The sequence below is a fragment of the Amphiprion ocellaris genome, chromosome 20 (assembly GCF_022539595.1).
Source record: "Amphiprion ocellaris isolate individual 3 ecotype Okinawa chromosome 20, ASM2253959v1, whole genome shotgun sequence".
Classification (NCBI taxonomy): domain Eukaryota; kingdom Metazoa; phylum Chordata; class Actinopteri; family Pomacentridae; genus Amphiprion; species Amphiprion ocellaris.
In genome coordinates this window covers 9,821,680-9,843,011 of record NC_072785.1, presented here as the reverse complement: position 1 = coordinate 9,843,011, position 21,332 = coordinate 9,821,680, and the positions used below count along the sequence as shown (strand labels likewise).

At 42.6% G+C, this 21,332-nt stretch overlaps 1 protein-coding gene across 1 annotated transcript in view; it reads right to left on the bottom strand.

The window, feature by feature from the left end:
- hs6st1a (heparan sulfate 6-O-sulfotransferase 1a) overlaps window positions 1-20,319 on the bottom strand; it is a 61,839-nt gene extending 41,520 nt beyond the window's left edge. The window contains exon 1 of the mRNA XM_023274941.3: window positions 19,453-20,319. Coding sequence (XP_023130709.1) covers window positions 19,453-19,952 — 500 coding nt within the window. The 5' untranslated portion in view covers window positions 19,953-20,319. The remainder of the gene's footprint in view (window positions 1-19,452) is intronic.
- Between the last annotated feature and the right edge of the window lie 1,013 nt (window positions 20,320-21,332).

The following is a 21,332-nucleotide window of genomic DNA, read 5'->3' as shown; positions in this document are numbered from 1 at the left end:
TGCGAATACATTGCTAAAACAAAACACTAGATCTTGCAGCTTCAATAGGTACTTTATGTCATACATTTTGAGTAAGTTGCTGTTTTTCTTCAACACTTCCCACCATGTTTAATACAGAACTGGACAGACAACCTTAGGAAGATAACTTTAGTTTATATTTTCTCATAATTTCAACCTTCAAGTCTGGAGTCTGCCTATGTATTGGGTCTGCAGGATGAATCATATAAAGAAAAGGCAATTCAATACTGACTCCTGCTATTTCAAATCACCTGAGGTTGTATTCTTCTTTTTTTCAAGGCAAAGACTATTTCATATAGTTTCCTATACAACTAAATTTGGTGCTGTGAAGAATCTACTGACCAGCAGGAGATATATGGCAGAGAAAATCCTTCTGTTTATTCACACCAAGCAAATCCTAAAGAACTCCATCTCACAAATGCATTGTTATTTATACATTGTGCATTATTTTTCGGCAGTGGAAATTTAATTTAGTGTGGAAAAGGCTGGGTCGAAATGGCAAAGTGCACAATTCAGATGAGGGGGGAAAAAAAACTATGATGTTTTTGTCAATACTGCAAAAGCCTTTTCTCTCACCCTGAGGCTATCGCTGCCCTGAAATAATCCTACACAGACTTCTTTAATGAAAATATGAAACGCGCAACATGTTTTAAACCTCCTCCATGGATGGCACATTTTGATGCTTTTAGCTGTTTACTTACCCACAACCCACTGTGCCCACCTGCCAAAGCCAACCAACTGGCAACGCATCCCGGAGACGTGTGGAAAAAGCCGACAGGTATGGCTGTTGAGAGGTTTGGATTTAAAGCGATAAATCCGTGCTTACTCAGGCTGACAGCCACGTTTACTAAATAGTGACAGATGGAAGGGAGCTTGGAAACAAAAGAAAGCACCTGATTAATATTTTATAGATGAAAACATGATCAATGGGTTTCTTTTTGTCCGCTCCACAACTAGATACTTGATGTCTTGGAAGTGAATGTTTAATGCGATATTCTACTAACATGACGAATCAAAGAACTGTTTATCTACGTTTTTGTGGCTGGGAGTGTGTTGTGAAGAAAGTTGTAAAGGACATTTTAATGGACCCCGGTGTGCAGTTGTTCACTTCAAGCACTTGAGACAAGACTCCAAAAGGCCAGAACACTATGTCCGACCTTTTCACCCCACCACACCCACACACACCCACACACACCCACACACACACACACACACACACACACACACACACACACACACACACACACACACACACACACACACACTGAAACGCCAAAAGGGTTGACCTCTTTACGCTGATTAACATTCCATCATGGGAGGAGGGGGAAACGAAGAGATACTTTCCCTCACCTTCTTGCCCCGTTTTCCTCTCTTTTCACACCGTCTCTTTACCTCCAACTGTTCACTTCGTCTCCTCCTTCTTCCCAGCTTTTTATTTCAGTATGCCTACTTGAGCGCAATTATCCTGCCCTTCCAATTTCCTCGTGTGCGGCGCTTTTCTAAAGCTCTTTCTCCGTCTTTCTACCTTAATATCCTTTTTTCTTCTCCCGTGGTTGTGTTAATGTGTCCGTGCAAGTATGCGTGAGTGTGTGTTTTGTTCAGGCATGTCATGGCTGGTCCGTTACTCAGCTCGCAGACCTACAAGAACTTGACTGACTCACCACATGCGACCAAGCGTATGCACATAATTCACACACTGACTTCAACCAATCAAAACATGCCAACCTGCTTCTTTCGCTGCATGTGCAGCTGCATACACATATGCAGATATGCATGTGTTTTGGTAATTGGAGTAGCAAAAACAAGCAAATGACTAGGTGTTTCATTAACTATTCCACACCTCCTCTGCTTTATTAAGACCTGTGAGTCATACGTGTCCACACCTGCTCTCTCGAAGCTTTTTGTAGACGTTGGTGTGCAGTGGCACATGACAGCTTGTGTGTGTGTTTTGTGCACGGTGGAACTTTGCACGCATGGACATGGTTTTTTGACTCTCCAAATCCAAACATTGTGGTTTGCAGACGCGTCGATTCCTACGCCAGCTTGTGATGGATCCTCGGCAGGTGCAATTTCTCTTCTTTGCTGTCGCTCCCGCACTTCTTAAAATGCAGTGGCGAAAACAACATGTCAATAGTTTTGACGCTCCTAAGACGCATTCAGGCGGTTAATTAGCTGAATGAGTTTAACAGGGTTCTACGTTGCTCTGAGCAACAAATCTGTGTTTTGTCAGTCCCCGTTTGCACAGGAAGGGTGAGAGAATATTAGAAACGCCTTCAAATATAGTCCAATACATCACCATCGCTAAATACAGCTCAAATACTGCAAGAACTTCATTAACACTCGGTGATTTCAGTGTCAACACAAACTGAACACCATAAAGCTTATAACAGGTAGAGCTTATTATAGAGCTTTAGCATTAGTTTGTACTGTTTAGATTTGCACAATATGATAATTATGAATATATTTGATCTGTGTTGGGATTTTTATTGAACTTTTACCTTTAACTAATGTACAGATCTTTGCATCAAATACGGCTTCAAAGAAGGTTCGTCGCCATCTGAATTCAGAGCATCTCCTAGAGGCAAAATGTACATAAAAGTGTGCATAGAATGCCTCATTTGCTAAGCATGTGCTAATTAACTGACACTACAAGTTCCCTAAACGCCTAACGTGAAGGCTACGATAGATGCCACTCATTTACCGCAGCAGCTCAGACAGGCGAGTGACCAAACAGTACTTTGACAACAGTGAAATAAGGTGTTTTAATGTCACATTTACCCAACTGAAACCAAATGATTTCATCTGCATGGGTTGTTTTTTCTTAGTGGACTTTTCAATGAGCAGAGCACACATTTTAAACATCAATATCACAGTTGATTATATTCATTTAGCTGTAAGAAGCCAAAATCATGATCATGGTGAATATTAGCTTAATTGTGCAGCCCTAGTACTGGTGTATCTGACAAAGTGGGAATTTGGCATTAGCGTTGGCTGCGTTTTTTGCCTCTCATCTCATTTATATCCTCTTTTTGGCCCCATAGAATGCAAATTCAAGGAGAAATCAATTCCAAACTATAATAATTGCCACTAATACTAAATGATATCTTGGTACAGAGTAAATCATGAAGTCAATTAATGAATTACATACTACACTGCCAATCGTTTTCCAAGTTCTAACCTCTCAGTGTAGCTATTTTTTGCAAATTAGCTATGATTTGCTGGACTGGTTGTCATAGAAAGAAAGAAGTTAAAGTGTTTTGGGTTGAGGATTGAAGACTTTCTGTATTTTAGACTTAATACAAAATAAATGCAGAATGCAAATAATCACTCAGCACTCACTTGTTGCAGCGCTAAGTGAAACCAGGTAAACATATGCTTTTATCTTCTGGAAGATAAACATCTTTAGTTGTGGAAATGAAACAGCATTTTTACATAAAGCCAGATTTTCATCTCGAAATAAACATCCAAATCCCAATTGTTGAGCAGAGAGAGGTTAATTTGGGTAAGAGGTTACATATATATGTGCCCACACACAAACAAGGTGAGTCATAAGAGAAACCTCGTCTCCTTCATAAAGAAAGCGAACAACCACAAAAACAGACCAAGGCGAGCAGAACAAAGAGCGTGACAGACTTTCAGTTATGACTTATTACTTGGGGGAAAAACACAAACAAAAGATGGAATGATGAAGAGATAAAAGAGGGATCAAGAGAAGCCTGTCACACCTAGAAGAGATGCATTTTTACAAGAAAGGCAGACGCTGCAGACAAGACCACACAACCACATGTCCATATAAACCACTCGCGCAAAAAGATGAACAATAAGTGTGCTTATCTGGGTGTGTGTGTGTTTGAGTGTGAGCAAGACTCCAGCTGAGAGGGGAGGCAATAGCAATTCCCACTGACCTGAAAACTAGCTTGCCAGCCATCTCAAAATACAGAGGAATTGGGGGGAAAGAGGAAAAAAAAGAGGGAGAATGTCAGTGAGCAGGAAAGGGAATGAAAATACAGAAGGTGAGATTTAGAAATATTGGCTGTGCAGAAAAGATTTGAAAAAAAAAAAAAAAACAGACACACCGGTACGCACACATCCAGGTGCAGTGAGGGATTACGGGAAGGAACAGGCCCCGACGCCCCTTTGTACTGCCGGCTCGAGTGAAAAGAATGGACAGATAGACGGAAAAAGAAAGAAGGGATCATATATGAGGCACAGAAAAAACAAGTGATGGTGTGTTTAAGAGTTGACTGTGTGGCTTGTGTGGATGTGCAGGAGTGTGTCCCCCTTTTTTTTAAATTCGCTTTTGTGACTCCAGAGGTCCCCCGCGGTCAAGAGCAGATCCTCTTTCTCTCTCGTGCCCTCTTTTCATACACTCGTTCCCACTCTTTTTCTTTTTTTTTTAATACACTCACTCCTCGTCCCCTCCCTCTCTTTTAGCGCAGCGCTGAATGGCCCTCTCTGCCTGATGAGTGACTGATGAATGAAGTAGCTCTTTGAAGTCAAGAGTCACAGCAAGGCTGGTCAAGCGTGAAGAGATGCCGGACAAAAGACGGGCCGAGAGCGAAGGGGAGAAAAAGGAAGGAAGGGAGGAAGAGAAAAAACACGCAGGAGGGGGGTATATTCAACAAGAGAAAACGTCAAACAGCGAACATCCATAAAAAGTCTGTAAAAAGAGACGGAGGCAGAATGTGTCTGGCGGAAAGGGAGAGCATTGGGGCTGCCTTTTTGCATGAGTGCCTCCGAGTATTTACATTGTGGCGCTCAAAATGCAAAAAAGGCCAACATCACGCAACCGGGAAGCAACCAAGTCATGGTGGAGTGACATCTTCCTGGACTTAAGGGACTCCCCGGGGGTCTTTATGTGCCTCGAATACCTCAGCTCTCTTTCCTTCATTGCTATGGACACTCAGAAATAATAGATTTCTTAGAGAGGATTTTTCAAAACAATACTCTAAACACTGCTACTCCACTTTAATTGCTTTGAGTGGTTTTCTTGTTGTTTTGCAGGCATTGTTTTCTGGTTTTCGTTCGCCTTCTGCAAATAATTAGCCTCGTAGTCTTACAACCTTGGTGTTTTTCTCTTGTTTATATGTTGCTTTTTATAAATATTAGCCACCTAATTTTCATCACTTTTCTCTTCAATCCCTCGCTGCCTCTTTAGTTCACACAAAGATCTGATCTGAACTGATTTCTCTGGTTAAATTAAACTGAAATATATTTTACATTTTACTCACAGACCACTGTCGAGGCGTATTTTCCTCACAATATGTCACATTCACCTGTGAAAGCTTCGTGGTGCTCGGCTCATATGTGGTGGAGAAACATTCGCTACCTGGTTTTCCCCAGCAGAAAATATGAAAATTTGGCAGCAGTGTGACAAGCGGCTGCTCAGAAGGCTGTTTGATAGTCATTGTTTTGGCTTGATCTGTCCAAGATTCGATTCTCAGCCAAGACTAATTTTGACAAGAAAACAACCAAAGACTGGATGAATTAAGTGCATCTCGGACTGTTAATAGCCAGTGTAGTAGCTGCTACCTCCTAATTTATCCACCAAAGACACGTCTTCTCAGCATTTGGGCTCTCGTATTTTGGATCATGTTTTCCTTCCACCACTGGGAGAAGACTCAACGAGAGAGGAGCACACATAATCCAGCGCTCGCCTCGTAGAAGCAGGATATCTCTCGTCTCTCATAAGCATGTAATTTACATACTCTGCTCTAATTGGGCTGTTACTTTCTGCCGTTGCCACTATATTAGCACATGACAAACTACTCCTAAGTATTCCCAAGTGATGTGTTCATCAGCCGTGATGCTTTTCTTCCATTTGGTTTCAAATTGCTGGGCAAAGTAGAAAACAACTCCGTGCTTTCATTTCTCTAATCAGAAAAAATAAAAGTGACTAGTTGTTGCCAGATTGCGGCAGCTGCATATTGGAAAACTTTAATATTAAGTTACGCCATCTGATACCTTGTGAGGCTTGTGAAGGCCATGGTTAGCATGTTTTAGCCTGGATAGTTGTAGGCCCACCTCTAGACTTACATATTATCTGTAAAAGCGGTGTATCCATATGACTATCAAGTGAATTTTAAGCATACATTTGAAATGTTGCAAGTAATCAATTATTTCTATTAACTGCTTTGGAGTGGATAAACTAGATTAGATAATGTTGTCAGAAGCTGGAGGTACACGCTACATTATGCATGGCTATAATACACAGAGGAGAAACAGCCAGAAACAAAACCAGTAGTTGGCCACAGGCTAAAAGACATGAAGAAATGGAAGAAACAAACAAAACTTTGGCCATGTATGAGAAAAAAGAGTCTTCAGGAATTGCTTGAATCAGGAAAGCTGTTGTTACTCCATTAGATCAGCTATTATTGGCTAAAGATAATGAAAGGAGCAGAAACAGCTGATTGGTCAGGTGAATCATCTGTGTGCGTCAACTCATTTTCAAAAAAACATCTCAGGCGGTAAGTTTTTTCAAATGTCACCATTTTAATTTGCTTTTTCCCATGCGATACTTCAAAACTCATATTGGGAACACAGCCAGTTACTACTTAGAGTTTCTATGACGGTTATTAGGTGGTTTACATTTTGTATAGACGTTGGATGTTTGCGACTTCGGAGATCATCTGACTTGTTTTTGCATCACAGGCACTTTAAAATGTTTACATTTATTGAAATATCAGCAGAACTACTGATTGGATAACAATACAATTTACTACTAACATTCATAGTCCCAGAGGGTGAACCTCTAGCTTCAGGTTCCTTCCTCCAAATCAATTTTGCAACCAGTTTTGTCAACTGACATGTTAATTTACTCAAAAACACTAAATATTCAACATTGTTGATTAAAATATCTGTGCACTAACGCAACATTTCTTACCTCTGTGCAATAATACACTGTTTACTACACTGTACACTTAGATTTTTTTCTCAGAAAATGCACATTTTACATTTATATTGCTACAGTTTCTACTTATGTTTATATTTTTAGGACACATTTTTCTACTTAAGTTCCTGTACATATTTTGTTCTGTTAATAATTCTAAGACTTTGATTGAAAGCAACTGGAACATAAGCAATTTCCCCTCTGGCATCAATAAAGTATTTCTGACCGATTTTGAAATAGGAACAAAACAGAACAATGTATCGATTTCTGTCCAATAAACTAAGACAGACTCAGTGTCTTTACTGTATGTGGATCAATCACACTTACAGGCCCATTCTGAGCCAGGAAAAACCCTGGACTTTTTCTCCGACACCACACTGAGGTTGACATTTGTGGTTCCAACAGAAATGTGTCTGCAACTGTTGGATGGATTAGCATATAATTTGGTGCAAGTCATCCATTCTCTTTGTGAACTTTGCTGATCCCCTTACTTTTAATTTAGTGCAATTATTATGTTAAAATATTTTACTTGTCCAAAACTTTGATTTCTCCATCTAACGCTTGATTTTCCTTCCAATTAGCATGAGATTTTACCCCAAATTAGCATTTAGGCTGCGGTTGGTGGGAATTGTTCAAGAGGACTTGAGCAGAGAATGGTCTCATTGCTGACTGTTGACTCAATATGGAAAATAAACTTCAAATAGATGTTCAGACTTTGTTGACAAATTATCTAAAAATATTTGCCTTGATTTGAAATTTATGAGTGGTTGATGAATGTGTATTAGCCACGCCTATCTGTATCTACTATAGAACGCAGAGGCTTTTTTGGATTTGAGACACTACACTGACTCCTGAAAACAGTCTCGTCTCTATGGGACTGACTTCTCCCTGCCTATTAAACTATAAACAGCCAATCTATGCGCTTGTTAGGACAACCCAAGGCAAAATCTGAAATATTGATATGTTTTGTATCCTTTTCATGCACCAGGCCTGAGAATGTCACAACAGCATACTTTGCATGCGGAGGAGCTCCTGAAAATGATCCAGCAGGTTTTTTGCATTTATCTGACAGCCTAGCAGAAAGTATAAAACCAGTTGCAGGTGGAAGTTTAGCGTCTTTCTCAAAGACACTCTGACAGACAACACAAGGCTGTCGGCAGGCATATTACATATCATAAGGGATCAAACTGGTGATTTCGCAGTTGCAAGACTACTTGTTAGGCTTCTCGTATTAGGTATCAAAGTCGATTTTTTTCCAGGAATTGACGGGCTTAGCAGGTTTGAAAGAGCGGCTCCCTAGAATTCCTTTTGTAATTTGGCAATCACTCCAAGACCACCAGATTTTTCTGTCTATGAACCTAAGGGGGAAAAAAGCAGTCGCAGACAGAAAAAATGAGGGCTTCTCCGCCGTACAGTTCCCCTGGGTGAGAGAGAGAACACTACACTCCTCCCATGTTTATCTCAATCTCACATCAGATCAGATCACTGGCGGATAAAGGCATATCCTGACACATCACTTCCTCTCTCTGGAGGAAGCTGACACGCGCTGGGGACCCAAAATGACAGTGTGGTGGCGGGGACAACGAGGAAGGAAAACTTTTTCTGACAGAGCGAAAGAGAGAAGTGAACTGAGAGGAAGGGAAAGAAGGGGAAAGCAGAGGTGAAAGGGGGTTGGGGGAAATAAATGTGCAGAGGAAGAAAGGTGAAACCTAAATACTCGCGGCCCAGATCCACAGAGTCGAATGGGGTGAAGAGGAGGTGGCAGAGCAGCAAGAGACAAAGAGGTGAAGAGACACTAAGAATAGTATAACTGGATTAGCTTTAACACTGACCTTTATTCAACACGATGACACTCCCTCGGTCTCTCAATTGCTCTTTACTGCCGTTACAGCAGAGGGCTGTCCGAGTTTTTAACTCTTCAGCTCACATCAACAACAGTTCAATACGGAGACCCGGAAGGGACATGGAGGAAAAAAAAAACAGGAAGAATCCCGAGAAAGTTTCTCGGGAGTTTTCCTGTTTTTTTTTCTTCTCCATGTCCCTTCCGGGGCTCCGTAGTTCAAGGTGAGGCGAGACATGTATTTAGCCCTTGCTCCACCAGATCTGTTGCTCGAATGTGTGAGGAATGACAGATTTTTATATTGTAATTGTAATTTGACAGCTGTGGCATATTCAGCCGGCTGTATAATTAATTCCCTGACTACGAAACGTACACCTCCGCTTAGTCTGCTCTCCGCATGATGAAGTCTGTTCTATTTACGCTCAGCTAAAGATGGTTTTCCCCACAAGGAAGGACAGCTCCTTATCATAAAGAGAGCTGAAGTAAAACCACTTTGAGGGTTTAGTTTTAGAAGCAGAAACAGGAACTGATATGTGTAATGTAAATGACTAAACAACTAATAGAGGACCTCTCTGTTCTGCATGTTGCGCTGTTCACAGCATATGTTTAACAGGGACATTTCTGACTCAGAATTTGCCTTTGGGGGTTGACTACATACCACATTAAGATCCGTTAACGTACAATGAAGGCAATGAGTCTCTGATGCGCTATTTGGCAGGAATCTATGCATTTTCCTGCCATTTCTGACCTTTTCATGAACGAAAAAAGTCTTATGCTTGAGGTAATAGCGCAAATGATTAGTCTATGCAGGAAAACCCAGTTTAAATAGGGATAGAAAACAAATACAGCAACAAAAAAACCCAACACCCTTTCATAAGCCTTAGATCACAGCAGGTAAACCTCGATTTGCCTTGAGCAGTAAACCTCACGGTGACAGGAACACTTAATGAGACATGGCATTGAGTTACAAAAACCAGCAGAGCAAGGCCAACCAGATACAATGTCGTGACTTTGGCTCTTTATTTATATTTGGAAAGACAGTAGTGTTGTTGGGAAATGTGCTCTTATTTTTCAAGTTGTCTAATAAAAAGACAACTGTTATCAGCAAACAGAATGCTGCCGTAGAAAGTCATGATAAGATTGGAAAACTGTTACATAACAGCAGTCTGTTTAATCAACCGTCTTACCAAAGTTCACTTGTAGGTTGACTTTTCTGCAACTGATTGTTTTTTTTTTAAATAACCATAGAAGCAACTCAAACACAAAATTACACTTCTTCTATGTATTAACTGAAAGTCGACTTAACAGCTTTTTCTTCACCTTTCTTCTGAAGGTAATGTTCTTTAGAAGTGAAGTGCAGCTAAAAGCACCACAAAATAAGTGGGCTTTGAGGAAAGACGTTTTTGTCCAACTACAGTTTGCACGGTAAAAAATGAGCTTGTTGTCCAAATCCTGCCATTTTACCTAAAGCTTTTTGAGTGAAACATGTTTGATTGTTCTAATTACGGCCTGGAAACACAGGACTACAGAAAATAATCATATTAGTCAGAGCAAAAAGTGTGTTTTCCTCACACCATTCAGAAATGATAAAAGGCAGAACAGAACAGCAATGTAGGCAACAGTGACACATTTCATCTGTGATTTACTAAACACACATACACACAAATTAAATCGATGTACAGTCTTGTGAACTCAGATCACACAGACCACATACCGTATTTTTGCGACCATAAGGCGCACTTAAAAGTCTTACATTTTCTCCAAAATGGACGGAGCACCTTATAATGTGGTGCGCCTTATGTGTGCACCGAGTTCCAAAATCTGTAAATGTTGTTGTGTGACTTTGATGAGCGCTCCACTTGACTGACAGAGCGGAGTCATCGTTAGGGCCAATCAAAAGGGCTGGATGGACGAGGAGAAAATGAAAGAGTGGCTGAGTGAGGTGTACGTAAAGAGACCAGATGGTTTTTTCTACGCGTCACCGTCCCTGTTGATCTGTGACTCCAAGTGCATCCCTTTTCACAGCCGCTGTGAAAAACCAAGTGCAGCAAATGAACTCGGAGCTTGCTATCATTCCGGGAGGCTTGACGAAGGAACTCCAACCGCTGGACATCGGTGTAAACAGGGCGTTCAAAGTGAAGTTGCGAACGGTGTGGGAGCGATGGATGACAGATGGCGAACACAGTTTTACTAAGACTGGGAGGCAGCGCCGGGCGAGTTACGCCACAATTTGTGAATAGATTGCGGATGCTTGGGCTAACGTGTCTGCTTGCACTGTTGTTCGAGCTCTCGCAAAAGCCGGCATCATTTATGAGGAGCCGCACGGCAACGAGACTGACTCTGACAATGACGAGCGGGAACCTGGCGTGTTCCATGGAGAACTAGCCCAGCTGTTCATTTCGGATACAGAAGATGAGGACTTTGATGGATTTGTGAATGAGGATTGATCAAAAAACAACGTGAAAACATTGCTAAATACTTCAATAAAGTACAACTGAACTCAGTTTTGCTTCCGCTGCCTTTTTTAAAACACACGCTAGCATGCATGTTTTAAGCTAGTACAGGTATGTTTTACCTGCACGCGCTCTATAATCCGGTGCGCCTTATGTATGTGTTAAATACAGAAATAGCACCTGTAACTGAGACTGCGCCTTTTAATACGGCGCGCCTTATGGTCGCGAAAATATGGTAGTCACACGGCACACAGAGGGACACATGCAATCACTGCCTGAATGCACAAATGAAGGCAGAGGACACGCAGACGCACACATACTTTCTTTCAGAGAACGTGTGCAGTTTCAAGAAGGAGCAACTCTGCTGATCTACAGCTCTGCCCTAGAGCGAAGCAGACAAACCAAGGATAGCAGAAGGAGGAATCGCTCTCCACTCCGTCTTTCTATGAATGGCATCAGCACTTTAGTTCCTCTGGTGGGACTTTCACATGCACAGCTGCACATGCCAATAAACAAAAAGAGGTCCTGGGATGCCATGATGGGCAGAAAAATGGAGGCATAATGGGGTGGAAAAGACAGGGTGAAGCGTGGAAGGAGACAGACACAACGATACCGTTCATTCTCTTTTTGGGATTTGGTAAAAAGTTAGCCCTCTGTGTGTGTGTTTGTGTGTGCCCAAAGAGGAGACAGTCCCAATCAGCTGAAACTCCTCCTCCTAATTCAAAGAGGCAGTACGGGATTTGCATTTTTCCCACAATTCAATTAACACGCTTGTCAGCCTCTCTTCTCCGTTCACATGCCTCCTTTGGCCATCTCTCGCTCACACACATCCAAACACGCTTCCCACAGACGCACACAGCGGCTTCATGAATAGACTCATTTATTCATAAACACAACGCATGCAGAAAATGGATGCATTTATTTGTTTGTTTACAAATAAACAAGAGGAGGCGAGGCTACGAGATGAGGAGAAGCTCCCGGGTCACATCCTGTCTGGACTCGTCAGATCCAGGGACATGAAAAAGACAACCCTGTTAATGGATGCAGAGAGCAGTCCCCGAGGATGTCTTTCTCTTTGTCCTTCTCTATCTCAGAAGAAGGGAGGAAGAATGATGGAGGAATGGGGGGGTGGTGGAAAAAAAAAGATGAGGAGTGCCATCAAAGAGCAGGGCATTACGGGGTGAGGGTGTTAAAAGAAAGACAGACACTCAGGGTCGATATGTAGCAGGAGACCAGACGACGGAGACAAGGCCAAACCCAATTTAGAAACCAGGAAGAGCCACAGCCACAGATGCACTGACTTTGCCGTGGGGCCTGCTAATGACTTCAGCAAGCCTCTTGTCTGATTAATAGACTGTAATCCCATTCTCATGGATAGCATACCATAGCATTCCGCAGCACCACTCATTAAACACTATAGAAATGCCCACTAATCAGTCGGTCGCTTTTAGCTAGCCAAGCTAATGCTAGGTTGGGATAATCAATAGGCAGTAATCCTGTTGGCGGAGCTGCTGCAGCGTAGCGCCCCTCATTACCAGCCATAGAAATGTCTGCTAATCATTCACCGCACGGTTATTTGTCCACGGGGCCGCAGAATCACTTTGGTGGCGGCAGTGGGGGTTGACAGATGACAGTTGGGAGCAGAGGGTGGAAGAGAAAGAGTGACACACTGAGTAACAGAGGCTGTGTAATGATTAAGAAACATCACTCTTGCTTTTCTTTGCCACTCTCTCTCTCCTCTCCCTGCCCAGTCTTTCTGTTGGGCATAAATCCTGATCGGCCCAGCGAGGCTCTGCCCTATGTTAGTGTCATTCAGGTTTTATCAATCAATGAAAGGACCCTCTGCGATCCACAGCAGCGAATCAATAATGAAGGCTTGCAGGCAGAGCAACGATAACCCTTCACAGACCACCAATGGAGACAATCATCAGCGGTCAAGTGGATCCCTCTTTTTGTCCCGTCTTTACAGTGCACTGAGGGGAAACAGCTGGGGCCAATCAATGCCGGCAACAGGCTTATCTCGACTTGACCGCACTGGTTTGCACTATGGACAGTTTCAGTTTAATGTTGCTTCTGCTGTATAAAAGTCCCAACTATGATGCTGTTTGGTTTTTATCAGACCATTTCACATCACCGGTAAACCACAGCCAAACTGCTGTCTGCTGCAAAATGTCTGCACGGAGTCAAACTAAAGCCCCGAATGTGTAGCAAAAGGGGCCCAACAAGAGGTATCCGCATATTCTCATGAGCTAAACTCTGAATTTTGAGCCTGGGTTATACATTACGGTGACTGGAGGATGAACCTGAGTTGAACTCCTGTAGTCGAGAGGAAGCGGCGGTGTTTCTGAGAGTGACCTGTCAACACTTGCCTCAAGCTACTGAAGAGGAAAACACATAGGGGCCATATCTCACCCTTTTATGAGTGAGATTTCGAGTAAGTCGGCCATCCTTTCACTGTATTGTGAAGTGTCACAGAATGGGACCTAAAGAGTCAGCTGCTCCACTGCATTATCTGCCATGTGATCACGAGTGAATTTAAAGCTAAAATTTGAGTTAGTGATACACCCATAGATAAGCATCTATTTTATTAATGGAGCAAGCAATTTCAGAAATTGCTTCACAGACAAGAAAACTTCGAAACCTACAACTTAAGTGATAAAATACACTTCCTGTTGTGGACTGTATTGCGAAACCCCATGTAACTTGAAACTAAAGGCTCTCATTATTTATTAAACTACTTGTTTTCCTTCTATGAATGAATTGAGAGCAGTGGTTACCTATCTTCAGACTCACAGGACACTCAAGATTGAAAAATGTTCCTCAAAATTTGATCAAATCTTTGCTTTGTTCTTGCTAATTTATGGATTATGTGACCAATTCAAACCCCGAAAAGTATTAAAGTAAATCAGTGTGAGAAGAAGCAACTCTGGATTGCTTGACTTGTACACAACCTGTAACAAGGAGACTTGAAAGCAAATGCTTGCTACTAATTACCAGAGACCAAATTACATCTATAAGCTGCTAATTCCAACTGACAACCATATTCACCAGTTCAAAAATAAGCAAAAATTTAAAATCTGTTATAATGATGGATAAGACTCCTTCCAGTGTTTGGCATTTCACGGAATTACACATAGTTGTTACTAGATCATAAAAATTGTGATTGATTCATGTTATGGCCTTGAAAAAGTCATTTAGGCTACTAATGTTTTCAGCACTAGATAAGAGTAAAAATGCATCATGTCATGTGCCACTGCCTGTATGTCCACTCCTCACATCCAGGTGAAGTTAGGCAGGTGCAGGGATAAAGTGACCAGCGGTAAACCCAGTTGTTATCCAATAGAGAAGCTGGTCTGAGCCCAATAAACCAGAGGGGAATAACTGGCTTCAGGGATGTGGGAATGTTTGTTGGGAATGTGAGCTCATAGAGCAGCCACAGCCACGGGATGAGCGGACGTAACCGGCTTTGGAGCGCCTGGCCACCAGCGCTTAAACCCGGCTAATCTGATTGGATTAACACCGACCTGCCCGACTACACATGAACGTCTGCGTGCACGCACTTGCATAGACATGAGCGCACGCATGTACACACACACACACACACACACACATTTGCACTATATGCCAATCAGTCGGGGCAGCCTCTGCAGCTTCCTGGAGTTCATCTGGATTCTGGGTTGTGCTGGCTGGCTGATGGCATCATGCTGGGCTACCACATGCATACGCATCCGCTCTCAAGCAACACACACACGCACGCACGCACGCACGCACGCACGCACGCACGCACGCACGCACGCACGCACGCACGCACGCACACACACACACACACACACACACACACGGAGCCATCTTAGAGTGCAGTGATTTGTGCTGTGAATCTGAAACAGACCTATTGAAAGAAGAGTAATGCCCACTGCTTGACAACCGTGCTAATTGACTAGCCCCCTCCCCACCAATGAAACTAAACATTTTCACCCCTCCATCTTTTATCTTAGCAATCATTCCCTGACAGCTCTTCTCTTGTCCCACATTCATCCCCATCCTCTTCCTTCATATTACTCTTCATCGCCTTCATCGCCTCCACCCCCACCCCCCCTTGCCCTCGCCGTCCTCACCCCCCGCCTTCATACCCATACATGTAATCATTCATTAGAACCAAGGCAGTTGTCCATTAGGCAAAGCAGCCATTTTGGAAATTGCAGCAAATCTTCCATGAAAAGACATTTCCTCTAATGCGGTAGTCACGCTCGGAGGGAGAAGAGGGGAGAGAAAGATGGCAAAGGAGGGAAAGAAAGACAAGGGGGCAGAGATGGAGAGGAGGAAGAAAAAGAGGAGAGTGAGAAAAAGTGAGAAAAAGGGGGGCGAGACAGGGGGAGAGAGAAAGAGTCCCCCCCCCCCCGGCCATAAAGCCACCAAGCGGAAAGCAAGCCTGCTGTTTGATTAGAGAGTGACACCATCATGGACGGATGGAGGGAGGAAAAGGATGGAAGGAGAGGGAGGGAAAGTGTTTTAGAGGCAAAAAAAAAAGCAGAGGGGATGACGAGGAGGCGGGAGAGAAACACACAGGCAGTGATTTGAGAGAGGACTGAGATAGAGGCAGTAAAATTAGCCCCATCACTTTGGTTACTAAGATGCTCTATGACACACTAGGATTAAAAACAGATACACACACCATGATGAGATGTGCACACTTGCACAGGACAGATGGTATCCCCCATCTGAAAGTGTGGTTTTAATTTGAGTAAAGTGATAGGAACCTCCTTAACCAATTAGAAGCCCCATATCTTAGGCCTTGCATTAAAGTCTGTTTGTTTCACTCTCTCATTAGTGTGTGTACTAATATGTGCGTGTGTGCGTATTAGCGTTTCCCATGGGATCAGTGAAGAACATTAAAACTGATATAAGAGGTGGGAAATGACAAATCCAGTCTGGCGCTCTGTTGAATGCGCGAGTTGTCTTATCCCACAATGCCACTGTTCATCTGGATCTCATCTAATCACCGATCAAAGGCAGACCTGTCTCTCCTATTACCAAATACTCATCTCGCCGCTGCCTGCCTCCTTCTTAATGCTCCTTCCTCTAAAGCTGACATATTTGTCACCAGACCAAGCTGAGCATAATCCATTGCAGCGTTTTTCTCTCACAATTCAGGATGCACTCAATATGAAAAAAAAGGAAAAAACACCACATTCAATCCAATTTCTTCAAGGTCTCAAGAATTTTTTTGTTATGCTCCCTTGAAGTAGAAACACTGTAAAGTAACTGTGCAATAGACCCATGTGCAGAATCAATAACTAATCCAGCCATAACAGTTGGGCTTGAAAAATGTTAGTGTCGATACAAAACAGTTCAATGAGGATTTTGTTTTTTACATTCAAAAGTGCTTTTAAAATCTCACAAATATCAAAAGTGAGATGGCCTCTGGTGAGATTAAATAGCTGTTACACTGTGTTTTCTATTAGAAGCATAAGGAATTTGTCGGTTAATCAATAAAACAATGGTAAAATATTAATAAGAAAGATATTTAATAATAGATTAATTATGTAAATCAGTTATTCTACCAAAAAAAAAAACACAGCTCACGAGTTCTCAAATAAGAATATTTGTTAATTAATTTGCATTTTGTGTCTGCAAGCTGAATATTTTAAGGTTTTTGTTTGTTGGTTGGATGAAACAAGTAACATGAATGTGTCAACCTGGTGTCCAGAGACTTGTTTTCTGGTATTTTTCTTTCAAGTTTAATTTTTAAAACAACACAGGCCCTTTTCTTTGTTTTCATCATCAAGTTAGGGCATAAAATACACCAATTGTCATTGGTAACTTATCCACAACTGATCAATTATTTAATATATTCATCTCTTCTTGATTTTTTTTTATTTCTCCCTGTGGATATGTGTGTTTTTGACAGTCAGGAGGCGTATTTATGTGCCGCAATCCAGCTGATGGAAATGGTCCTAATTCACATTTTATTTTTGCAAGCGTTTGAAACGTTTGTGTAAAATCCACTTGACAGCCGGATGGGAACACAGCTGCACAGAGAGATGCTGGATCTCAACACCAGGACTACTGCTGCTGCTGCTGCATGGTCAAACATTTCTGGATAAGCATCCTCCTCTTTCTCACAGACTCTGCTCTGAACCACTTCCTCCAGAAAGTGAGCAGATACGTAGCATGTCACGCACTGTTTACTTCCACCACGCTGACAATATGCACAGCTGATCTGGAACCTATGCAGCAACGACACTGCGCCAAGAAAATCTCTCACAGATGATCTTTTATCACACTTTCGCCGGCCTCTTCAACCACACTGCCACTGCCCTCGAGACAAATGTTCCAAGCATTAGCACAATGACACAAGAGGACCAAACAATAAGGACAGAGGACAAAAGCACACACAGAGAAAAAGAGGCGACTAGACAGAAAGAGAAAACAGAACAAACTATGACAGAGAGGGAAGCAGAGAGTTTCTTTTTCGAGCTCCTCATTGCAGCGATTTACTTCTCATCCTTGTTAAAGTGTTGCTGTTTGTAATAAGCAGCAGCGTTGTTTTTCTTCGGGGTGTTATTAAGAATACAGTTCCTCGTTTCTCCTGTCAGGAGCGATCGGATACTGGATCACACCTGAGGCAAGAGATCGTCTCGTTGCTGCGCTCACAGTCATGCATATGCACCTAAAACCTCCCATCATCTCTGCCTTCCTGCCTCTTTCTGCTCCCGTGGCCTCTTCAGGTGCACACAATCGCACAAATGCACACACACAAGTTTAAGCTTTGAAACAGTGCTCACAAAGTGATGAAAGGCCGTTTATCCTGCGTCCACTGTGATATCTCAGCTCGCCATGCAGAATGGCCGAGCACGTTATCACCTCTGACCGGGGGAAACCACAGGAGTCAGGACTGACGCCAGCAGCAAATACCAGCGCCAGTGTGTGTGTATGTGTGTGTGTCCCAGCGGTAATAATCACCCGGATTAGAGCGGAGCCAAACCCCCGCAGGGTCTCCCCCTCTTTCCCCCCCTCTTATAGTGGCCCGGCCCAGCCCTGCCCAGCCTGCAGCACTGATCCCCCAGTTTGAGGCAGCCATGGGAAGCAGAGCAGCCGGCCTGACATCTCCACTGCGCCAGACACACCAATTTCCACGTATTTCCAAAAACCCTCTTTGTCCTATTTATCACGCGAAGCCCAAATAAAATATCGAGCAACCTTAGGCTACACAAAGACACATTCAACACCCCTTTAACCACAAGGGTGCAGTGAAATGGAAGTTGATACAGCCGTCAATATGTCTGTGCGAGGGAGGCAATATATGGGCAACAACAATGGGGAGGCGAGGAGAAAGGAATGGGTTATAACTTACTAAGAACGTGCATCATGTCTGGAATACCTCGCAGGCAAACGCAAGGGATTAATACAGAGTGGAAGTGTTGTCTGGGTGTATTACAATCTCCTGGAGTAAATTCAGCCAATTCCCAGTATGTGATTCAGTGGGAGGCCACCCTGATATTGGCACCTATCAACAATTGTCAGAGGCACCGCTGAGCTCCTGTGGCATTAGTGACAGCGCTGCGTTGAAATGTCAATCAGCATTTGTCTCTCGGTATCTATTATCAACCCACTATTTTGGGATGATGCCCACGATCCTTGTCATTCTTTTCCCCTCATTTAAAACCACTCACAATCCCAGGCAGTGAAGAAAGAAACGTGGGATTTAAGAGTTGCGTCCATTAGGAGTCTATGGGGATTTTAACATGTCTGTGGTATTCAGTTATGAGGCTATAACACCATTATAATAGCCTGCGTTGTGTTTCTTCTTCTGCGGTGCGACAATTACATTTTTGTGGCAGAAGATGGACCAAAAACCAGCTCCGTGTGGGAGTTTTGATATTTTTATGCGAGGAAATGCTTGTAAATTTAGCGTTACATTAGGCCTATTATGATGGCCTCTGGAGGAATAAGACAAAGACATGCAAAAGTAGACAGAATATGTTGATATTTTACACATTTGTATGTTCAGTATGGTTAATTTAGACTATTTGTGTTAATCTGAAGGAAGAACTTAGTGACCTTATAGTGACTTTTTGTATAGAGCTGGCTAAAAGTGCATCTAGTTTAAAAGTTTGTGAGACATATTCTTGGAAAATATTGCAAAGAGTTAGTGCAGAGTCCAGATTTTAGGCTACAGGTTACACCATTAAACACACAGTTGGACTTCTGTACAATGTACAGTGAATAAAGCAAACATCTCTCAGTTTTACCTCAGGGTTTTCTGCTTGTTCTCCTTCTTGTTGAGGACCCCCGGCACACAGTTGGTGAGCTCGGTCCAGTCGGCGTGCAAGCCGCAGCTCCAGCCGGTGGAGAACCGGGAGAAGAGCCAGGTCTCCTTGCGGTTCGGCCGGTAGCAGGTACACTTCTTCTGGCCCGGTCTGCAGTCGCAGGGGACCTCCAGGCGGACATTCTGGACCAGGTGCCGGCCGAAGGTAGTCCCCCCGGTCTTCTGGATGTGCAAAAACACGATCACGTCCTCGCCTTTAATTTGGAAATCGATCGTCCTCTCCAGGTCCCTGACGGGGAAGTAGTATTTCTTCACGTAGTGGGGGTCCGGAGTGGGGAAGATGTCCCCCTCGTCTTCTTCCGTGAAATAACCGTGCGGAGAGCCGAAATTGATCACCCCGGGGGCCACGTACTGATAGAGAATCAGCATAAAACACACGGATCCGACGACGATCAACAAGAATTTGCTGCTCCTCTCGACCATGATCCTTCCCAGTGCGGTTCCCACAGCACGCTACCATTTCCCAGTCAAGCCGACAACAGGGAGCAGGGCGCTCGGCTTCTTCATGTTCTTCTCCCGCTGCCTACAGCGACACGTTCTCGGGGCTCAAGAGTGACTCGCTCCGCTTCGAGGCGACCGGCGAAGTTGGCTCATGGTTCTCCGAGGACCCGTTCAGCACCGTGAAAGACGCATTGTAACTCGCCGAGAGCTGCCCCCTGGTAGCCGACCCTCCCCCGTTTACTTTACTCGGGTTTCCAGTCAACACAACAGGCTCGCTGCATCACAGTGGAGCTATGTACCCAGGATGCAGCGCGCTGCCTACCTTTTCTAGCTCGCTCTGCCCGCTCGCTCTCTCTCCACCAACACACAGCGAAAGGGAGAGTCGCTTTAATTTGTTGGTTCACACGTAACGACCACGTCAGCCGCCGCCAGCCAATAGCCAGCAGCCATAGATAGATAAATAGATAGATAGAAAAAAGTTTTAATTAAGTGTTTTCAGGAAAATTTCTTAAAAAAAAATCAGAAAAAAATTCCCAGTAATGTTCCTATAAAGTTAATGTAATGTTTTAATGTCAACATCTGTAAAAAATTCTCACAATGTTTTCATGATAACAAAGAAAGAATGTTCTCAAACTAACAATTTAAAACATGTTTTTCAAATGTTATCAAGGCCTCAGATGATTATTTTAAAAAGGTTCATGCAATGTTATATATGAAAAAAGGTGGAATATTCTGCCTGCAGTGTTCCATGAAAACAAAGGAAGAACGTTCCAGCATCCATAGATAGATAGATAGATAGATAGATAGATAGATAGATAGATAGATAGATAGATAGATAGATAGATAGATAGATAGTTTTGATAAAATGTTTTCAGATTTTTTAAAAAAATTCTGAAAAAAATTCCAAGTAATGTTCCTATAAAGCTAATGCAATGCTTTAATGTCAACATTCAGAGTAAACATCTCCTGTAAAACATTCTCACAATGTTTTCATAATAAAAAGAAAGAATGTTCTCAAACTACCAATTTAAAATATGTTTATAAAATGTTATTAAGGCCTCAGATGATTTTTTAAAAAATGTTCCTGTAATGTTATGTATTAACAAAGGTGGAATATTCTGCCTGCAATGTTCCACAATAACAAAGGAAGAATGTTCTCAAATCAACATTCAAAAAATGTTTTCCAGATGTTATTGAGGTCTCAGTGTTTCATGATAGATAGATAGATAGATAGATAGATAGATAGATAGATAGATAGATAGATAGATAGATAGATAGATAGATAGATAGATAGATAGATAGATAGATAGATAGATCTCTTTTTTCTTGCATTCTGTTAAAGCAAATTGAATATTTGGGTTT